Genomic DNA, 17,542 nt, shown 5'->3' with positions numbered 1-17,542 from the left:
CCACTGCTCAGCTGCTTCAGGAAAACCACTCTCTTGCCTTGGTGAGGATGATCAGAATGGTCCCAGGGGTGAGGATGGTCAGAATGGTCCCAGGAGTGATGCTGGCTCGCACCTCTCTCACCTGCTGACTGAAGGTTTTTTTGCCATTGCTCAACAGCTTTCGAGGCACATCTTCAGTAAGATAATACCTAGGCATTTTGCGCAGTTTAACCACCCGGGTACCACCATTCTTGTCTCCACCAACCGGTTTTGTGACAGTCGCAAGAACCTTCTCCTTCTTTTTCTTTTCGATCCTGGATTTAGTGACCGAGTATTTCCTCTTGTACATGGCCTTCCTGGAATACATGGCAGACCGGGAGTATCTGCTGATGCCCCGGACTAGGGTGGGGTTTCCCCTTCTTGGGCTTTATAGCCTTGGGGTCACCCTTTTTAACCTTGCCACTGGCATCAGCCTTCTTGGCTTCAGGTTTCTTCTCCTTAGTATCCTGCTTGGCAGCTTTTCACCTGCCATCTTGTATAGTGGGAAAGAGCAAAAAATACGTTTGAGCTGAGTTATAATGGTTTAAAATTCACAGTCTGAAATCCACAATCGCTTTTGCACCAACCTAATATATTTGAGAAGATATTAAGGCCCAGAATATATAAAAACTTCTAAAAAATGCAACAAAAAATAAACAACCCAATTCAAAAGTGGGCCAAGGAATTGAATAGACATTTCGCCAAAGAAGATACACCAATGGCCAATAAGCGCACGAAAAGATGCTTAACCTCTTTAGTCATTAGGAAAATGTAAATCAAGACCACAGTGAACAACCACTTCACACCTACCAGGATGGCTATAATCAACACATGAGAAAGAGATGTGGGTATAGAAGTAGAGAAATTGGAATCCTTATGCATTTCTGATGGGAATGTATAGTAAAACAGTGCAGCTACTGTGGAGAAGAGTTTGGCAGTTTCTCAACAGGCTAGATATGGAACTACCACATGATCCAGCAATTCCACTTCCGGGTATAGACCCAGAAAGAAGTGAAAGCAGATACTTGTACATGCATATTCACAGCAGCATGAATCACAATAACCGAAAGGTGGGAGCTACCCACGTGTCCCTCAATGGATGAACACATAAATACATCATGACTTTTCCGACAACCCAGTATATGCAAAGGAATACTATTCAGTCATAAAAGGAAGGGCATTCTGACATACACTCTAACAAGTATGAACCTGGAAGATACCGTGCTAAATGAAATAAGCCAGCTATAGAAAGACAAGTTTTGTAAGCTTTCACCTATATGAAATATCTAAAGTAGATGTATAGAGACAGAAAGTAGAATGGTAATAGCCAGAGGTTGGGAGGATCCAAGAGGGGAACTACTGTATTAGAGTTTTTTGTTGGGAATGATGGAAAAGTTTGAGTACAGATAGCAGCGATGACCATGTAGGATTGTGAATGGATTTAATGTCACTGACTTGTACACTTGCAAATGGTTAAAAGGCTAAGTATATTAGGCATATTTTATCACAATGAAAAAATCCAACACTGACATCTTTCTTTTTGTTTTACAATACAGTAGGATATTTTGACTTTTCTGTTTCCTTTTTTTTTTCTTGAGAGGTTTTAGCTATAGGGCACGTGTGCTCTCCAGAAAGAGAGAGAGAGACAGAGAGACAGAAAGCAAGAAATCATCCCCCAGGGGGGATGGCCACACCACAATCCCTTCTCCTCCATTCTCTTCTCAGGATCTTGGGCACGCATGCACATGTGCCCAGTGCAAGTTTAAGCCACTGGGTCCAGGGACTCGACCTGCGGTTGACTACATGGGATTCCAGCGACATAGCCATTACACCAACTGCTGGTCCCAGACTTTTCTGTTTCCTTGTAACATAAAACTTCTCTGAACAGCCTGAAACCTTGAAGACATCTTATTTATTTATTTTATTTATTTTATTTATGTGATAATAAAACTGTATACTTTCAAATGTAAAATTCACTTTGACTTGCAGCTTTGTTCTAACCAAATCTACATAATACTGACTCCTGGTATCAGCCCAGTGTGGTGACATCAAACTAATATCCTCTCAACAAAAGTGTTTGAATACTTAAAATTTTATTTCCTGGCAACAACATGTTCTTAGATGTGGAGATCTTAATTTCCAACTCTCCAAAAATGTCCAAATTTTCTAAGCTTGTTTTGACAAACCAGGTATTGTCAATCATGTCTTTTGCCCCTAAACATTCATTTTATAGGCTATTCCTGTGTGAAATGGCCATTTTTATGATCTATTTTTAGGTTTTTGCCATAGGGTGCATGCACTTGCCAGAGACAGAGAGAGGAGAAGTGAGAAATCAGTCCCGGTGGGGGGTGAGAGGGGCTGGTCACACTGCAGTCCCTTCTCCTCTATTCTCCTCTTGGGATTTAGGACACACATGCACCCACGCCTGGCGTGATTTTCAAGTTGCCGGGTCCAGGGCTCAAACCACAGTTGGCCATGTGGGAGTTCAGTGCCTTAACCACTATGCCTCCTGCTGGCCTGAACTTCCACTATTTTTAAACACTCTGTAATACATTGGATGTCATCGTAAATTAAACCTATCTTTCTCCATGAAAACGGTTATAAAGCCCAGAAGTAATCTGAACTTGTGATATTGAAGTTGGATCCCAAATAAGCTACAGTTTTAGTACGAGATCAAGAATGTCCTATTCCATGGGGCCAGCAGGTGGTGTGGTGGTTAAGGGTGTTGGCCAACCAAGGTTCAAGTCCTGGACCTGTCGGCTTTCTCTCTCTCTCTCTCTCTCTCACACTCTGTCCCTCTTTGATAAAATTAAAATAAATAAATAAAGTTAAAGTAATAAAAAATTATTTTTTAAAAAAAGAATGTCCTATTCTACTTGGCTGCCTTTTTCTCCTGACTTTTTTTTTTTTTTCCAAAAAAAAAAGACTACTTCAGGGAACCAGCAGTTAGTGTAATGGCTATGTCGCTGGACTCCCACATAGTCGACCGCGGTTCGTGTCCCGGACCCGGTGGCTTAAAACTCACGCTGGGCATGTGTGCTTGCGTGCCCAAGATCCCGAGAGGGAAGAGAAGGGATTGCGGTGTGGCCATCCCCCCTGGGGGGTGATTTCTTGCTTTCTGTCTCTCTCTGTCCCCCCCCGCAGTGAAGAACACCCCAAAAAAAAAAAAAAAAAAAAACTCACACGGACGCATGTGCGTGCGTGCCCAAGATCCCAAGAGGAGAATGGAGGAGAAGGGATTGCAGCGTGACCATCCCCCCTGAGGGGTGATTTCTCGCTTTCTGTCTCCCTGTCTCTCTCTGTCTGGCAAGTGCATGCGCCCTATAGCAAAAACCTCTCCAAAAAAATTTAAAAAAGACTACTTCAGTCTTATTTCCGAACATTGAATAATCTCTTCATCGCATGAATCTTCATTACAACGTACTCCAAAAGTCACAACTGAGGTGCAATCATGTCATCCTTTTTTTTCATTTTGTTATGGTCTCTTCAAAGATCACCAACAGACTTGGAAAGACAACATCTAAGTTTCTGTGTTACTGAAATCCTTCTCTGTATTCTCATCCTCAATGTATTTCAAAATCAGGCAACAGTTTTCTAGTCCACGATTTTAAAGTACAATTTTATGGGACCAACAAGTGGCGTGGTGGGTAGGATAGCTGGATCCCCCATGGCTGACAGTTTGAGTCTCAGACCTAGCAGCTTGAGAGACACTAGGCACGTGGGTGTGTGCGTGCCCAACACCCTGAGAGGAGAATGGTGGAGAAGGGATTGCACCATGGCCATCCCTATCTCCCTTCGGTGAGTGCACATGCCTTATAGCAAACTGAAAAAAAAACCAAAAAACAAAATAGAGTTTATAGCAGGCCAACATCTAACATCTTTTCTATGACCAAAACTGATAAAAGCTATATTATAGTCATATGTTTAAGGAAGATATCACCTTCCATTTCTATAACCAAAATTTTAATTAAGTGCTTCTGCAAACTTTTTTCTTTTTGAGTGATTTTTGGTGTATGTGTTCACCAGAGAGATTTAGGGTATATGGGCTCACCAGAGAGACAGAGACAGAAAGCAAGAAATCACCCCGCAGGGATTATGCAGCAATCCCTTCTCCTCCATTTTCCTCTCAGTATTTTGGGCATGCACACATACATGCCTGGCTTGAGTGTCAAGACTCTGGGTCTGGGACTTGAACCATGGTTGACCATGTGGGAGTCCAGCACCTTAACCACTATGCCACCTGCTGGCCCCAAGTGCTTCTGTAATCTTCAAGGAAGGTGAAAAATGGCCAAGAAACTTTTATTATGAAAAACCCAACATCACAATTAAGCAAATCAGATTTTTTTAGGAGTGTTATATAGAAGGTGTGCAGGCCATATAGGTTTTCATTCTATCTGGCAAGGAGTTTATAGAATGAATGCAGTTTGCATTTGTACTGGCTGCTGAATACGTAGCTAGATGAGCAAGATCCAGTCTGCATTTGGGTTAATATCAACATGCTTTTGTGTAACGTTTTCAGAAGTTTCATTAAAAATCTTCATAGAGGGACCAGCAGTTAGTGTAATGGCTATGTCGCTGGACTCCCACGTAGTCGACCGTGGTTCAAGTCCCGGACCTGGTGGCTTAAACCCACGCCGGGCGCGTGTGCGTGCGTGCCCAAGATCCCGAGAGGAGAATGGAGGAGAAGGGATTGCGGTGTGACCATCCCCCCTGGGGGGTGATTTCTCGCTTTCTAGCTCTCTGTCTCTCTCTGTCTTTCTGGCGAGCGCACGCGCCCTATAGCGAAAACCTCTCAAAAAAAAAAAAAAATCTTCATAGAGGAAGCCGACCTGAGATGTGGAGGTGAAGGAGGCTGTATCCTGGTCCCAGACCAGGCAGCTTAAAAAACACATTGCGTGCATTTTTGTGTTTGTGTGTTAAAAATCCCAAGAAGAAAATGGAGAAGGGATTGTGGAGTGGCCATCACCTCTGGGGGGTACTTTCTCACTTCCCCTCTCTTTCTTTTTCTGTCTGTTTCTCTCTCTGACAAGAACATGTGCACTTAGCAAAGAAAAAAAAATCTTCACAGAGGGGCAAGCAGGTGATGCAGTGGTTAAGGTGCTGGAGTCCACTTGGTCAACTGCAGTTCGAGCCCTGGACCTGGCAGCTTGAAAGTCATGCTGGGCACATATGCTTGCATGTCAAAAATCCCAAGAGGACAATGGAGAAGGGATTGTGGCATGACTATCCCCATGGGAGTGGGGGGAAATGCCAAATGCCAACATTTCCTTACTTCCCTCTCTCTGACTCTCTCTAGTGAGCCCACACACTCTATGACAAGAACCTTAAAAAAAAAAAAATTACAGAAATCCAGAAGACTATTTAAAACTCTAACTTTCGTGACCAGCAGGTGGCATAATGGCTATGTTGCTGAACTCCCATGTAGCCGACCGCGATTTGAGTCCTGGACTTGGTGGCTTAAACTCACACCAAGAGCATGTCCATGTGTGCCCAAGATCTAGAGAGGAGAATGGTGGTGTGACCATCCCCTGGGGGTGGGGGTGATTTCTCGCTTTCTGTCTCTCTGTCTCTCTCTGTCTTTCTAGTGAGCTCATGCGCCCTATAGCAAAAACCTCCCCAAAAATAAATAAATAAAACTCTAACTTTTGAATTGAAGTACCTAAGAGTTAGGGGGAACTTTTCTTCTTATTATTATTACTGTGATTGGACAACCACTTCACATACTGTAGAAAGTATGATATTGCTAAAATCTGACCGCTCTCCATTGCAAGGGGCCAACACATCTGTTGCCAGATTTTTTTCTTTTGTTCCCCCGTAGGACATTGAGTTGCAACTGCTGAGTCTGGAAACAGTTTCTTAGTGTATTTGTTTCCTATTACTGCTGTAGTACATGGTCAAAGACTGCACTGCTAAACATTAAACAACACAAATGCAATGTCTTACAGTTCTGCAGCCCAGGAAGGCCTTGCTGGGCTAACATCAAAGTGTCGTCAGGACTGCCTTCTCTCTGGATTTACTATGGCTATTAATGAAAGTCCATTGTTCACGTCGTTTCACTCGTGTCCTATTGTTCTGTGTTTACGTGATGCATTATAACAGTAACGTACAGGCTACTGTATGATAGGTTCTTTGTCCCCCCTCCCCTCCTCCCCCTGAACCCCTGATCTTTTTACTGTTTTCAGAGTTTCGACTTTTCTAGAATGTCATACAATTAAAATCATACAGTCTTTTTTTTTTTTTTTTGGAGAGGTTTTTGCTACAGGGCGCGTGCGCTCGCCAGACAGACAGAGAGAGACAGAGAGATAAAAAGCAGGAAATCACCCCCCAGGGGGGATGGCCACGCCGCAATCCCTTTTTCTCCATTCTCCTCTCGGGATCTTGGGCACGCACGCACATGCGCCCAGCGTGAGTTTAAGCCACCGGGTCCGGAACTCGAACCGCGGTCGACTACGTGGGAGTCCAGCGACATAGCCATTACGCTAACTGCTGGTCCCAAAATCATACAGTCTTTAACCTTTTCAGATGGACTTTTTAGCTCACCAATATGCACATAAGTTTTCTCCATTTATTTTTCTTTTCTTTTTTTTTTAAAAAAAGAATTGTTTTATTGAAATTTATTTATTTATTTATTTTAATCTGACCAGAGAGCAGCAGAGTGAGAGAGAGAGAAAGAGTGAGAGTGAGAAAGCCACCAGGTCCGGGACTTGAACCATGGTTGGCCATGTGGGAGTCCAGCACCCTTACCCACCATGCCACCTGCTGGCCCGTAGTTTTCTCTTCTTTTGAGAGATTTTTGTATAAGGTGTGTGTGCTTGCCGGAGAAACAGAGACAGAAACGGAGAAATTACCCCCCGGGGGGATGGTCATGCTGCATTCCCATCTCCATTCTCCTCTTGGGATTTTGGGCACATATACAAATGTGTCCAGAGTGAGTTTCAAGCCTCTGGGTCCAGGACTTGAACCATGGTCGGCCATGTAGGAATCCTGGATCTCTAACCACTGTGCCATCGGCTGGTCCCATTTTTCTTTTATTTTTAAAAAATAATTATTTATTTAATTTTGTTAGTTATTATTATTATCATTATGTAATTTGACCAGAAAGAGAAAGAAAAAAAGTGAGAAAGTGAGAAAGCAGCCGCCAGGTCTGGGACTTGAACTGCAGTAGGCCATATGGGAGTCCACCACCCTAGTCACCATCCCACCTGCCAGATGCCTTTTTCTTTTCTTTTTAGTTTTTTTTTGCTAGAAGGTGTGTATGTTCTCTAGAGATAGAGACAGAGAGAGAGAGAGACAGAGAGACAGAGTGAAATCCCTTCCCAGGGGGATGGCCATACTGCAATCTCTTCTCCATTTTCCTCTTGAGATTTTGGGAACCCATGCATATATACCCAGTGTGATTTTCAAGCTGCTGGATCCAGGACTCGAACAGCCATGTGAGATCCAGTGCCTTAATTGCCACACCACCAGCTGGCCCATCTCCATTGCTTTTTGTGGCTTGACAGCTCATTTCTATTGTTGAACGCTAGTCCATTGTATGCATGTCTCTCTGCCTATTTTGTGACTGCTGATTTGCTGTTTGATCTGTTTTAGGATAGGACCATGAGACTATGGAATATTGAAGAAATTGACCAAATACCTGCAGTAATGGAATACAAAAAAGCCAAGGGCATAACGGCGAGACAGGTTGGTACTGGGTAAAATTGAGGTCTGTGAGGCCAGCCTGTGCCTGATGGTTAAGGGAGCTGGATTCCACATGGCCAACTATGAGGTTCAAGTCTGGACCCAGCAGCTTGAAAAATACACCAGGAGTGTACGCCTGCAGGTCAAACATCCCTAAAATAGGGAGAAATGGAGGAGAAAGGATTGTGGTATGGCCATTCCCCATGGGGGCGGGGTGCTCCCTCCCTCTCTGTTTCTCTTTCTCTCTGGCAAGTGCACACAGCCTCTGGCAAATTCAGAAACAAAACAAAACAAACAAACAAAAACAAAGAACAAAATTAAGCCCAGTGAACGCTTTTATTAATTCTTTCTACAAGTTAATTTATTCTCTTGAACAAACACTTACTGGGCTACTGGAGATACAACCATGAGATCCTTGTCCTGTGGGAGACAAACGAGCACAGGAGACAAGAAACATATGCAGGAAGTCACACGGTGATAGGTAAGTGGGGAAAATGACACAGGACAGAGGAATGAGAATGCCGGGGGTTGCAGTACCTTAAAGGAAGGTCAGGGGGCAGCCTCTGTGGCACAGCAGTAATGCAAGTGCCTGCAAGGCTGGAATCCATATGGCCGACCACTGGTTTGAATCCCTGGGTCAGGCTGGTCTGAAGGCATACGGGGTACCCAAGGGAAAGGGGATCATGGAATGACAATACCCTGTGGAGGGTGCTTTTTTCCCTCTCGCTGGTGTGCACACACATGCTTTCTATCACTGAGAAAAGCAAAGGGTGATCAGAACAGGGGTCACCGAGAAGGTGACATTTGCTCAGATGTGAAGGTGACTAGGAGGGAGTTGTGTGGATACTTAGAGGAAAAACTTCCTAGCTGAGGAACTAGCCAGTGCAGAGCTCCTGAGGCAGAGGAAGCCTGGTGTGTCTGAGGTGTGGAGTGGGTGAGGAGGAGTGAGAGATGAAGGCAGTGGAGGCAGGGTCAGGCACACACCTGGACTCTGTGGGGCCTCCTGTACTCCAGCTGCAGAGCCCCTGGGTAGCCCCCAGAGCCTGTTTCCCATGCTTAGGTGCCTGTGTTCCTCTGAGCAGTGAAGGTCAGTCCTGTTGGGGCCTCACTGCAGACTCACCTCGCAGCTGCCTCAGAGAGCTGAGGAGCAGACGCTGGGCCCCCCTGAGTCCTCCTTCCCTCAGAATCCTGGAGCCACCTGGACCAGGCTCCTCTCAGAGGGTCCAGCTGGGAGCCACCACTTCAGGGAACAGCTAATGTGAAAGAGCTGCCAGACGGGGTGTGTGTGGGGTGTTGAGGGGTGGGACCCACATGGACTTAGTTTTTGTGGCCGGGTTGGCCCTTAGATCAATGAAGCTGCCTGGCTTTGGAGCAATTGTCTCTGTCCACCACCTGCCATCATGTCCCAGGGCCCAGGAACTGCCCCTTCCCTGAGTCCTGTTGTTCTGGGCTTAGACCATGGGAAATGAGCTGCTGAATAAACTCGGTAAAAAATCTAATTTCTTTCTTATAAAAAAAAAAAAAAGACTAAAAGACCTACCTGACATTGTAACAAGGTTGACCTGTCCCGAATCTGAAAAACCTCAGAGTCCACTTTCCCTGAGGGCCTGCCCTAGCCAGGGTGTGTTCCACCTCTCCAGCAGGCTCGTGTACCCTGGAGAGGCAAAGCACTGAGGCCTGGAGTGCCCGAGCAGGGTACGCCACCACGCAGAGTCGTCTCAGGGGACCATGCATGGTGGGAAGCCCTGGCAGTGCCCCCGTGCAGCCACTCAGTACTGAGAAGCAGCGTGGTAGGTGAGCCATGCCCTCCGCTCTCACGTCCCTGTGTTCTCTGGCCAAGACCAGGCTCGGGGATGGAGGAGAGTGGCCAGCACCTACATCAATCTGGTTGAAATCCCTACTTTGTTCAGAAATCTTGTCTACTTGCGTTTCTTTTCATTTAAAGACTTTATTTTACTTATTATTGCTGTTATTTTAATTTGACCAGAGAGAGAGACAGAGAGACAGAGAGAAAGCAAGCTGCTAGATGTAGGACTTGAACCGTGGTCAGCCATGTGAGAGAGTTCAGCCTTAACCCTCATGCCCCCTGCCAGCCCCACCTATGTACTTTTCAAACTGCTGTAAACGTCAGGTGTCCCTGTGATGTCAGGAGGTCAGGACAGCCCCTTGGTCCCACACTTCTGCTCTGCACAGAGCAGTGGACAGGGCTGACCCTACCCCTTGACATTTCTGCTAATCCCCAAGGCAGGAAGGGACCTGAGCTTAGCATCTGAGGAGGACGGGAGGGAAGCCTGTGCTCATTCTCCCTCAGTAGCTTGTCATTTCCACCTTTGTGGGGTCAGAGACTCCAGAGAGGGGTGCTTTGGCCCTGGCCCCACCCCAGGTACTTGGATCAGGTGGGAGAATTAGAATGTCATGCCTTGATCCCCTCTGAGGGTGTCTGATGTCTGCCCTTTTAAACTTTTTTTTTGGAGAGATTTTCACTATAGGGCACATGCGCTCGCCAGACAGAGAGAGACATAGAGACAGAAAGCGAGAAATCACCCCCCAGGGGGGATGGTCACGCCGCAATCCCTTCTCTTCCATTCTCCTCTCGGGATCTTGGGCACGCACGCACACGCGCCGGGTGTGAGTTTTAAGCCACCGGGTCCGGGACGCGAACCGCAGTCGACTACATGGGAGTCCAGCGACATAGCCATTACGCTAACTGCTGGTTCCCCTTTTAAACTTTCTATCAGTGTGAAGGTTGCGACAAGCCCTTCTCCATCTTCGAAAACAACACCTCTTCTGAAATATTCTCCAAATGTGTATTCTGCCGGATGGACGCAAAGAACTTGGAAGCAGCTTCATCATTGGAAGACTGAGAACTGGACACTGAGCCCCTCCCTTGCGTGACTTATCAGTATACCTGTGCAGAAGGCAGGCTCTGTACGGAACTTTCTCTTGGGCCCATCCCAGCTGAGTGGGCCTCTGAGACGGGGCGGGGGGGTGGAGGTGGGCATGGGGGGGTGCTGACTCCTGGCTGGGTTCTCACCACAGTGCTGCCACCTCCTGGGCTCCACAGCACCCTTGGGGAGTGAACACTTAATTTTTTTAGTTTTCACGCAAAATAAATCTAGATACCTTTGGAAAACAAATGTGCCTGTGATTTCTAGACTTTCTGTCCTGCTGTCCACCCTGTCTCATTTCTGGGACACATTATGGATGCACATTCTAGAGTCTACAGTTGCCCTGTAAGGCGGCTCTTGGAGGCTGGTACCAGTAGCTCCAAAGTGGGTATGTCATGAATATGAAGGTATGTGGGGCCCTGTCTGTGGACAAGGATGGGAAGGCCCTGTGGGGATCTTCCTGGCTAAAGCTCCCAATGGCCACCTGCCCAGGTCAGAGGAATGTCTGGTTAGGCAAGACAGTGCTGGTGGCATTTCCACCACCAAATGTTCCATGTTCTCGTCCCCAGACTTCTCCATTTCCAGAATATCCAGGCCGATGCAGAGCTCCTGCTTCCACAGTACAGGACACAAGTCAACTCAGAAAAAGTGAAGTTTTCAGTCAACATGAAGAACCCCCTTTTCTGTTCAGAATGGCTCACGAGATTGTCTTTATAAATATGATGACTGTGCTCCTTGGTTCACTTAAACAAGTCATCTGCAGAATGGATTTGTATATTGTCAGTTGTCTGGCATCCCATAATTCTCCGTGTAAGCACCATAACCTGGTCAGCCTTACTTGGGTAGGTTCCATGCTTGCTGCTGTCCTCATCATTCACAATCTTGGGGGTGGGGGGGGGGGTGGGGGTGGGGTGGAGACTGTTCAGATTTAAGTGGGCTGTTAAGTATCCATCCATTGATTTACATGGATGATGTAGGAACACGGCCTCCTAGCAACTGGGGTCTCCTTGCAGAGAAGTCCTGTTGTGAGTGGCCTCCCTCCTCCAGCTGGTTCTGAAGCCTCCCATAGTGAAGACACGCCTAAATGATCTATGCCCACGCTGTGCAGGATGGTTAGTTACACTGCAGGTACTTTGGCTGCCCTGGTCCGTGGGCACTTAGGTCACTATTACAAGTAACACCAGGGGTCTGTAGCAAGTTCACAGAAAATGAACCATGCATGGATTTGAAAAAACGATGCATGATTTCATTTTATTTTTGCAACCAGATGAACTGGTACTTTTATTTTACCACTAACTTTTTAAGTCCTCTGGTACTGAAATGAACTTTCCTTTGTGTGGACCTCTATTTCTGGAGATGGACTCCCGCAGGGGGGTTGGTGGTGGTGCTGGGTAGATGGGTGAGCGGTATTTGGCTCTACTGTAGCCCAAAGGCCCTCTGAAAGTGCTGGTAGAATGTGGCCAGTGTGCCTGAGAAGGTGACCTAGAAGGGACAAGTGAGAAGCCTAGGTAACGAGGGGCCTAGGGGGCCTGCTCTGGCATCAGGACCCTCCCCACACAAAGCCTGGACGCCTTGGCCACTGCGTGATCCCTGTGCCTGTTCAGGCCCCCTCAATACCCAAGACTCAGGGTCAGAGAGAAGTGGCTCAGCTGCAGTCCTGGGCCAGGGGCGGGCAGGATCGCCTGCCAGCTCAGGCAGATGGATTCGAGGCTTAGGGGAGTCCGAGGGGTGTGCCCCGACCTGACGCCTAGGGAGCCAGCAACCCCGCCGCGCTTCCCTGTGCCACTTCTGCAGGTCAATAAGCTTGGCCCTTGCTCTAGCAATCCCCAAAGATGTCGGTACTTCAGATGCCGGCGGCAGCAGGTACCCCCGCAGACCCAAAGCACTGTCCACCCAGGCCCCGCCTGCTACTTGTGGCCCGAACTTCCGGTCTCCGCGTCCCACCAGGACGTCTAGGCTGCGCGAGAAACAAAAACTTCTACCGCGCCTGCGCCCAAACTGGGCAAAAACCCTGTACGCATGCGCGCGGTCAAACGCGTAAATAGTGATGGGGACCAGATTCTCGCGTTAGTTGTGCGGGCGGCGCCGTGGCTTAGTTGGTTAAAGCGCCTGTCTAGTAAACAGGAGATCCTGGGTTCGAATCCCAGCGGTGCCTCAACCGAGCTTCCAAGCTCTTCCAACCTTTTCCCTTTTCGCTTTCCTTTCCCCACAAAAGCGGCTATAGCCCGGCCCCACCTATTCTGCCGAAGGGGCGTGGCGTCGGTGGCTTTAGAGCCCGCCCTCCCCGCCGCCGGGAGCTCGGTGGTATCGCAGCTCTATGACAGCAGTCTGCAAGGGACCCCGCAGTTGCCAGGGCGCCGGCGGGACCGTGGGAAGCATGCCGGCCTGTAAGGGAGAGCGATGAGGGCCATGCCTACCGCGAAGCTGCTTTTGCTGGGGCGAACCGGTAGCCGGCCCCTTTTTGGGCTCGCTCTTAGGCAAGGGGACCTCACGCTTGTCTTTGGGGCTCCTACCGGCCCTCTTGGGCGGGCAGTGCCCAAGCCTCGACGATAGCCACACAAGTAAACCTTGCAAAGGTAACTGGAATGCTGATTTCTTCCCATACCCGGAGCCGCGCAGCGGGTCCCACCGTTTGCAGATGACAGTGGGCTTAGCGAGGGCAGGTGCGCTCTGAGGGGCGGGGGAGAGCCGAATCCTGCCAGCGTGACTGACGCTCTGCTCCAGGCCAGGGAAGATGCCCTGGTGCTCTGCGCCCAGTCCAGAGGGCCAGGTGTGGAGCCAATCCCTGAGGCCTGGACCGTGGTTGCTAAATACAAACGCTTGTGGGGATCCACCCCAGGGCCATTGCAGTCCAGTCTTGGGAAGTGGGATGAGGCATTGGAGTTTTTAAAAAAATTTCCCCAGGAGTTTACAGGTCAAACCCACCAGGGCAGTCCCAGTGAGCAGCAGAAATTGTCAACTGGGAATAAAGAGGTCTGACCCAAGCCTATGAAGCAAGCAGTTTGTTCAAGTCAAAAGACGTGAAGCCAGCTACCTGGGGCAAGGTCTTCAGCAAGCTACAGCTCACGTTCCCAAAGGGCAGGATTTGGGGTCTTCGTTTATAACAAAGGGGAACAGAGAGGAACGTACAAAATTGTTTTTCTAAGATTTACATGCTTCACGATAGTTAACAATTTAGCACAGAGTTTTATTGTCTGTGTGCTGCTTCAAGGTTGAGGATCCATGACTACAATCTCTTAGGACACTCTAGGGTACTGGAAGCAGCTTCTTTAACTCAGTGCTCATAAGGTCGAAGCAGGCGTGGTTCAAGTCACACATTCTCATTATTCTTAAGGCCAGAATATTAAAATGCCTTCCTTATCTTTCTTTCAATGGCAAGCAAATTCACCTGCCCCAGAAGCAGGTCCTCTCTCTCTGTCTCCTATGGTCTGAGTTTATTGTTTGGTTTTTTCTCTCTCTCTTTTTCTTTTCTTTTTGGTCAGTTGTTGCCTTTTGACGCTTTGGTTGTTTTTTGTTGACACTGCTAAAGAAAACTTATAGGGATACTTTGAGACTTTGCAGGGCTGATAAAAGCTTTCACCTGAATCCAACCAGGGATGAATTTATTTATTGAATCCTTATGGGGCTGGATAAAAATGTTATTTATGTTAACATGTAGTAGGCTTATTATTATCATTTTAAAATGAATGAATAAATGTATATCTTTTTGGATTTAGTTTCTAATATCTCAAATATATATAGATATCTAAATAAACAAGTGCAAATTTGAGGTCCTCAATCATTTTTAAGAATGCAAAGAGATCCCATGATTAAAAAATTTAAGAGCTTGGGGCCAGCAGTGGCATGGTGGTTAAGGCACTGAATTGCCACATGGCCAACCAGGGTTCGAGTTCTGGACTTGGCAGTTTGCTTTCTCACTTTCTTTTTCTCTCTCTCTTTTTCTCTCTGGTAAGCACATGTGCTCTATAGAAAAGGTTAAAAAATGGGAACCAGCAGTTAGCGTAATGGCTATGTCGCTGGATTCCCACATAGTCGACCGCGGTTCGTGTCCAGGACCCGGTGGCTTAAAACTCACGCCGGGCGCGTGTGCGTGCGTGCCCAAGATCCCGAGAGGAGAATGGAGGAGAAGGGATTGCGGCGTGACCATCCCCCCTGGGGGGTGATTTCTCGCTTTCTGTCTCTTTGTCTCTCTCTGTCTGTCTGGCGAGCGCACGCGCCCTACAGTGAAAATCTCTCCAAAAAAAAAAAAAGATACATAATTTGAAAAATTTGAAAGCCCTTTTCTTTTCTTTCTTTCTTTTTTTATCAAGGTTTTCGCTATAGGGCACGTGTGCTCGCCAGACAGACAGAGAGAGGCAGAGAGACAGAAAGCGAGAAATCACCCCCAGGGGGGATGGCCACGCCACAATCCCTTCTCCTCCATTCTCCTCTCGGGATCTTAGGCACGCACACACACGTGATCGGTGTGAGTTTTAAGTCCTGGGTCTGGAACGCGAACCGTGGTCGACTACGTGGGAGTCCAGTGACATAGCCATTACGCTAACTGCTGGTCCCGAAAGCCCTTTTCTTAACGTGAAAGTTTTTTTGAGCCTTGTAGGTTTGTAATAGGGGCAGAATAAATGAGGGAATTGCAGGCGTGTGGGAGTCGTTTCCTCAATGTGACAGTTTCTTTGATTTATGGCAACTGTGGATTAGAATATGAGGCTAGCTCCATTTTCATTGATTGATAATTCTCTCTCTTTTTTAAGGTTTTTACCATTGGGCACATGTGCTCATCAGAGACAGAGAGAAGGAAAGTGAGAAATCACCCCCCTCCATGGATGATGGCCATGCCACAGTCCCTTCTCCATTGTCTTCCTGAGATTTTAGGCACCCCCGTCCCCAACACACACACACACACACACACACACACACACACACACACCTGGTGTGATTTTCAAACTGCCTGGTCCAGGACTCAAACCAGGGGCAGCCATGTGGAAGTTGAGTGCTGACGCTGATAATTCTTTTTTTAAATAAAAGTTTCTTTCTTCTCTCCTCTTCCCATCCCCCTTTCTCCTCCTCTCCTCCCCTCCCCTCTTCTCCCCCTCCTTTTCCCTCTTCTCCGCTCTCTCTCTCTCTCTCCCCTCTTTCTCTCTTCACAGTACCCCAAAGAGGGTCATGAAGCTGCAGTTCACCTCAGCCTTTATTCAGCCCCAGATCTTGGGCACTTGTGCACCTGGAGTACTTAGAGTTCTCCAAACTTGAACCAAAACATTTTTCAGAATCAACATGGAGTCATTCTGTGTCCACTCGTGCTAAAACATGGCTAAACCCTGTCGGGAAGGCTGTGGAGGAGGCGTTTTCTCATGCTAGTATGCTCGATCATAAGAACCATTATGTAAGAGACTTTGCCAGAACCACAACCTTGCACAAAGACCACCTGACATAAAGATTAATTCTGTAGGGGCCTCTGCCCAGAGACTGCCCGTCCAACCTTGGACTGACGCCACTCCTATTATCGATCCTGGTAGACAAGGACAATTGTCCCAGAATAATTAGTATAATCCCTTCTCCCCTTCCCCTGCCACTTGTGTTTTTTGCCTATGGAACCTGCCTGAGGACTGAGACCTCGATAAGCGTGGTTGAAGCTCCCTGAGTGATGTTCATCTAGGCTGAGCCCTGGTGTGGTCCTCAGATGTGTGTCCAAATAAAGCCTCTTTTGCTTGACATATTTTGACTTAGGTTATCTGTGTGGGTTAACCCCGGGAATCTTCCTATGTGGGTTTGCCTCACAGCCTCTCATGTTTTCCCACTGTGCCATGGTCTGGTCTCTGATCCCTGGTTGGATAACTGAGATTATTACCTTGATTGTATCATGGAGTCACAGTTCAAATAAAGATTTAGAACTACGTCCTGCTATCAATACATCCTCATGATGGAAATTCAGTCAAGGACGGAATGAGGCCCTTTTGCCATACACTGGCTGTGTGTATTTGTTGCCAACTTTCTTGCCAATGATAAACACTGGACACCTTTCTTTCTTTCAGAGAGGTTTTTGCTATAGGGCACGTGCGCTCGCCAGAAAGACAGAGAGAGACAGAGAGACAGAAAGCGAGAAATCACCCCCCAGGGGGGATGGCCACGCCACAATCCCTTCTCCTCCATTCTCCTCTTGGGATCTTGGGCATGCACGCACACGCGCCTGGTGTGAGTTTAAGCCACCAGGTGTGGGACTTGAACCGTGGTCAACTACATGGGCGTCCAGCAACATAGCCATTACACCAACTGCTGGTTCTAACACTGGATACATTCCTCAACCTCTCTGTGCCTCAATTCCATCACGTGTAAAATGGGCTTAATGGTAGTAGACACCTGAGTTGTCCTGAGGACTACATAAGTTCTGTTCTCCCTTAGGGCACACGGAGGAAGTGCGACATGGGGGTTTTCTATTCTAGGGAGTAAAGCAAAGATGCCCAGCTCCTTGGTGTTCACAGAGGCGACCTGTGTACAGTTTAATTTTGCCATGCGTGCGTTTCGTTTGTAATAGCTTTATTGAGAGATGATTCACATACCACAAAGCTGGCCAGTTTAAAGTGTACAATTGGGAACTGGCAGGTGGTATGGCGGTTAAGGTGCTGGACTCTCACGTGGCTGCCTGCAGCTCGAGTCCTGGACCTGGTGACTTGCTTTCTCACTCTCTCTCTCTCTAATCAAATAAATAAATAAATAAAATTTAAAAAGTGTACAGTTGACTGGCTTTTAATGTATTCATGGAGTTGTGCAACTATCACCACAATCCGATTTAGAACATTAGGGTTTCTCCAGAGAAACACAATCAATAGGACATATGCATATATCGTATGTATCCCTCTCCATCTACACATACATATCTATGGGTATACATATGTGTGTGGGTGTGCATGTATATACATATATATCATATATATAGAAGGAGGGAGCGAGGGTGAGAGAAA

General features: G+C 47.3%; 1 protein-coding gene and 1 non-coding gene across 2 annotated transcripts in view; both read left to right on the top strand.

Annotated features, from left to right (window-relative positions):
* WDR88 (WD repeat domain 88) overlaps window positions 1–10,739 on the top strand; it is a 64,473-nt gene extending 53,734 nt beyond the window's left edge. Inside the window, exons 10-11 of the mRNA XM_006167981.3 lie at window positions 7,609–7,701; window positions 10,437–10,739. Coding sequence (XP_006168043.1) covers window positions 7,609–7,701; window positions 10,437–10,562 — 219 coding nt within the window. The 3' untranslated portion in view covers window positions 10,563–10,739. The remainder of the gene's footprint in view (window positions 1–7,608; window positions 7,702–10,436) is intronic.
* A 1,928-nt stretch (window positions 10,740–12,667) lies between these two features.
* TRNAT-AGU (transfer RNA threonine (anticodon AGU)) lies at window positions 12,668–12,741 on the top strand. Its single transcript has one exon. It is a non-coding gene; the product is annotated as a tRNA-Thr (tRNA).
* Window positions 12,742–17,542: the final 4,801 nt, after the last annotated feature.

This window comes from Tupaia chinensis, unplaced genomic scaffold, assembly GCF_000334495.1.
Source record: "Tupaia chinensis unplaced genomic scaffold, TupChi_1.0 Scaffold145396_1, whole genome shotgun sequence".
NCBI classification, from domain to species: Eukaryota; Metazoa; Chordata; class Mammalia; order Scandentia; family Tupaiidae; genus Tupaia; species Tupaia belangeri.
The sequence above is the reverse complement of the archived record's forward strand: the minus strand, read 5'-3'. Positions and strand labels throughout refer to the sequence as shown.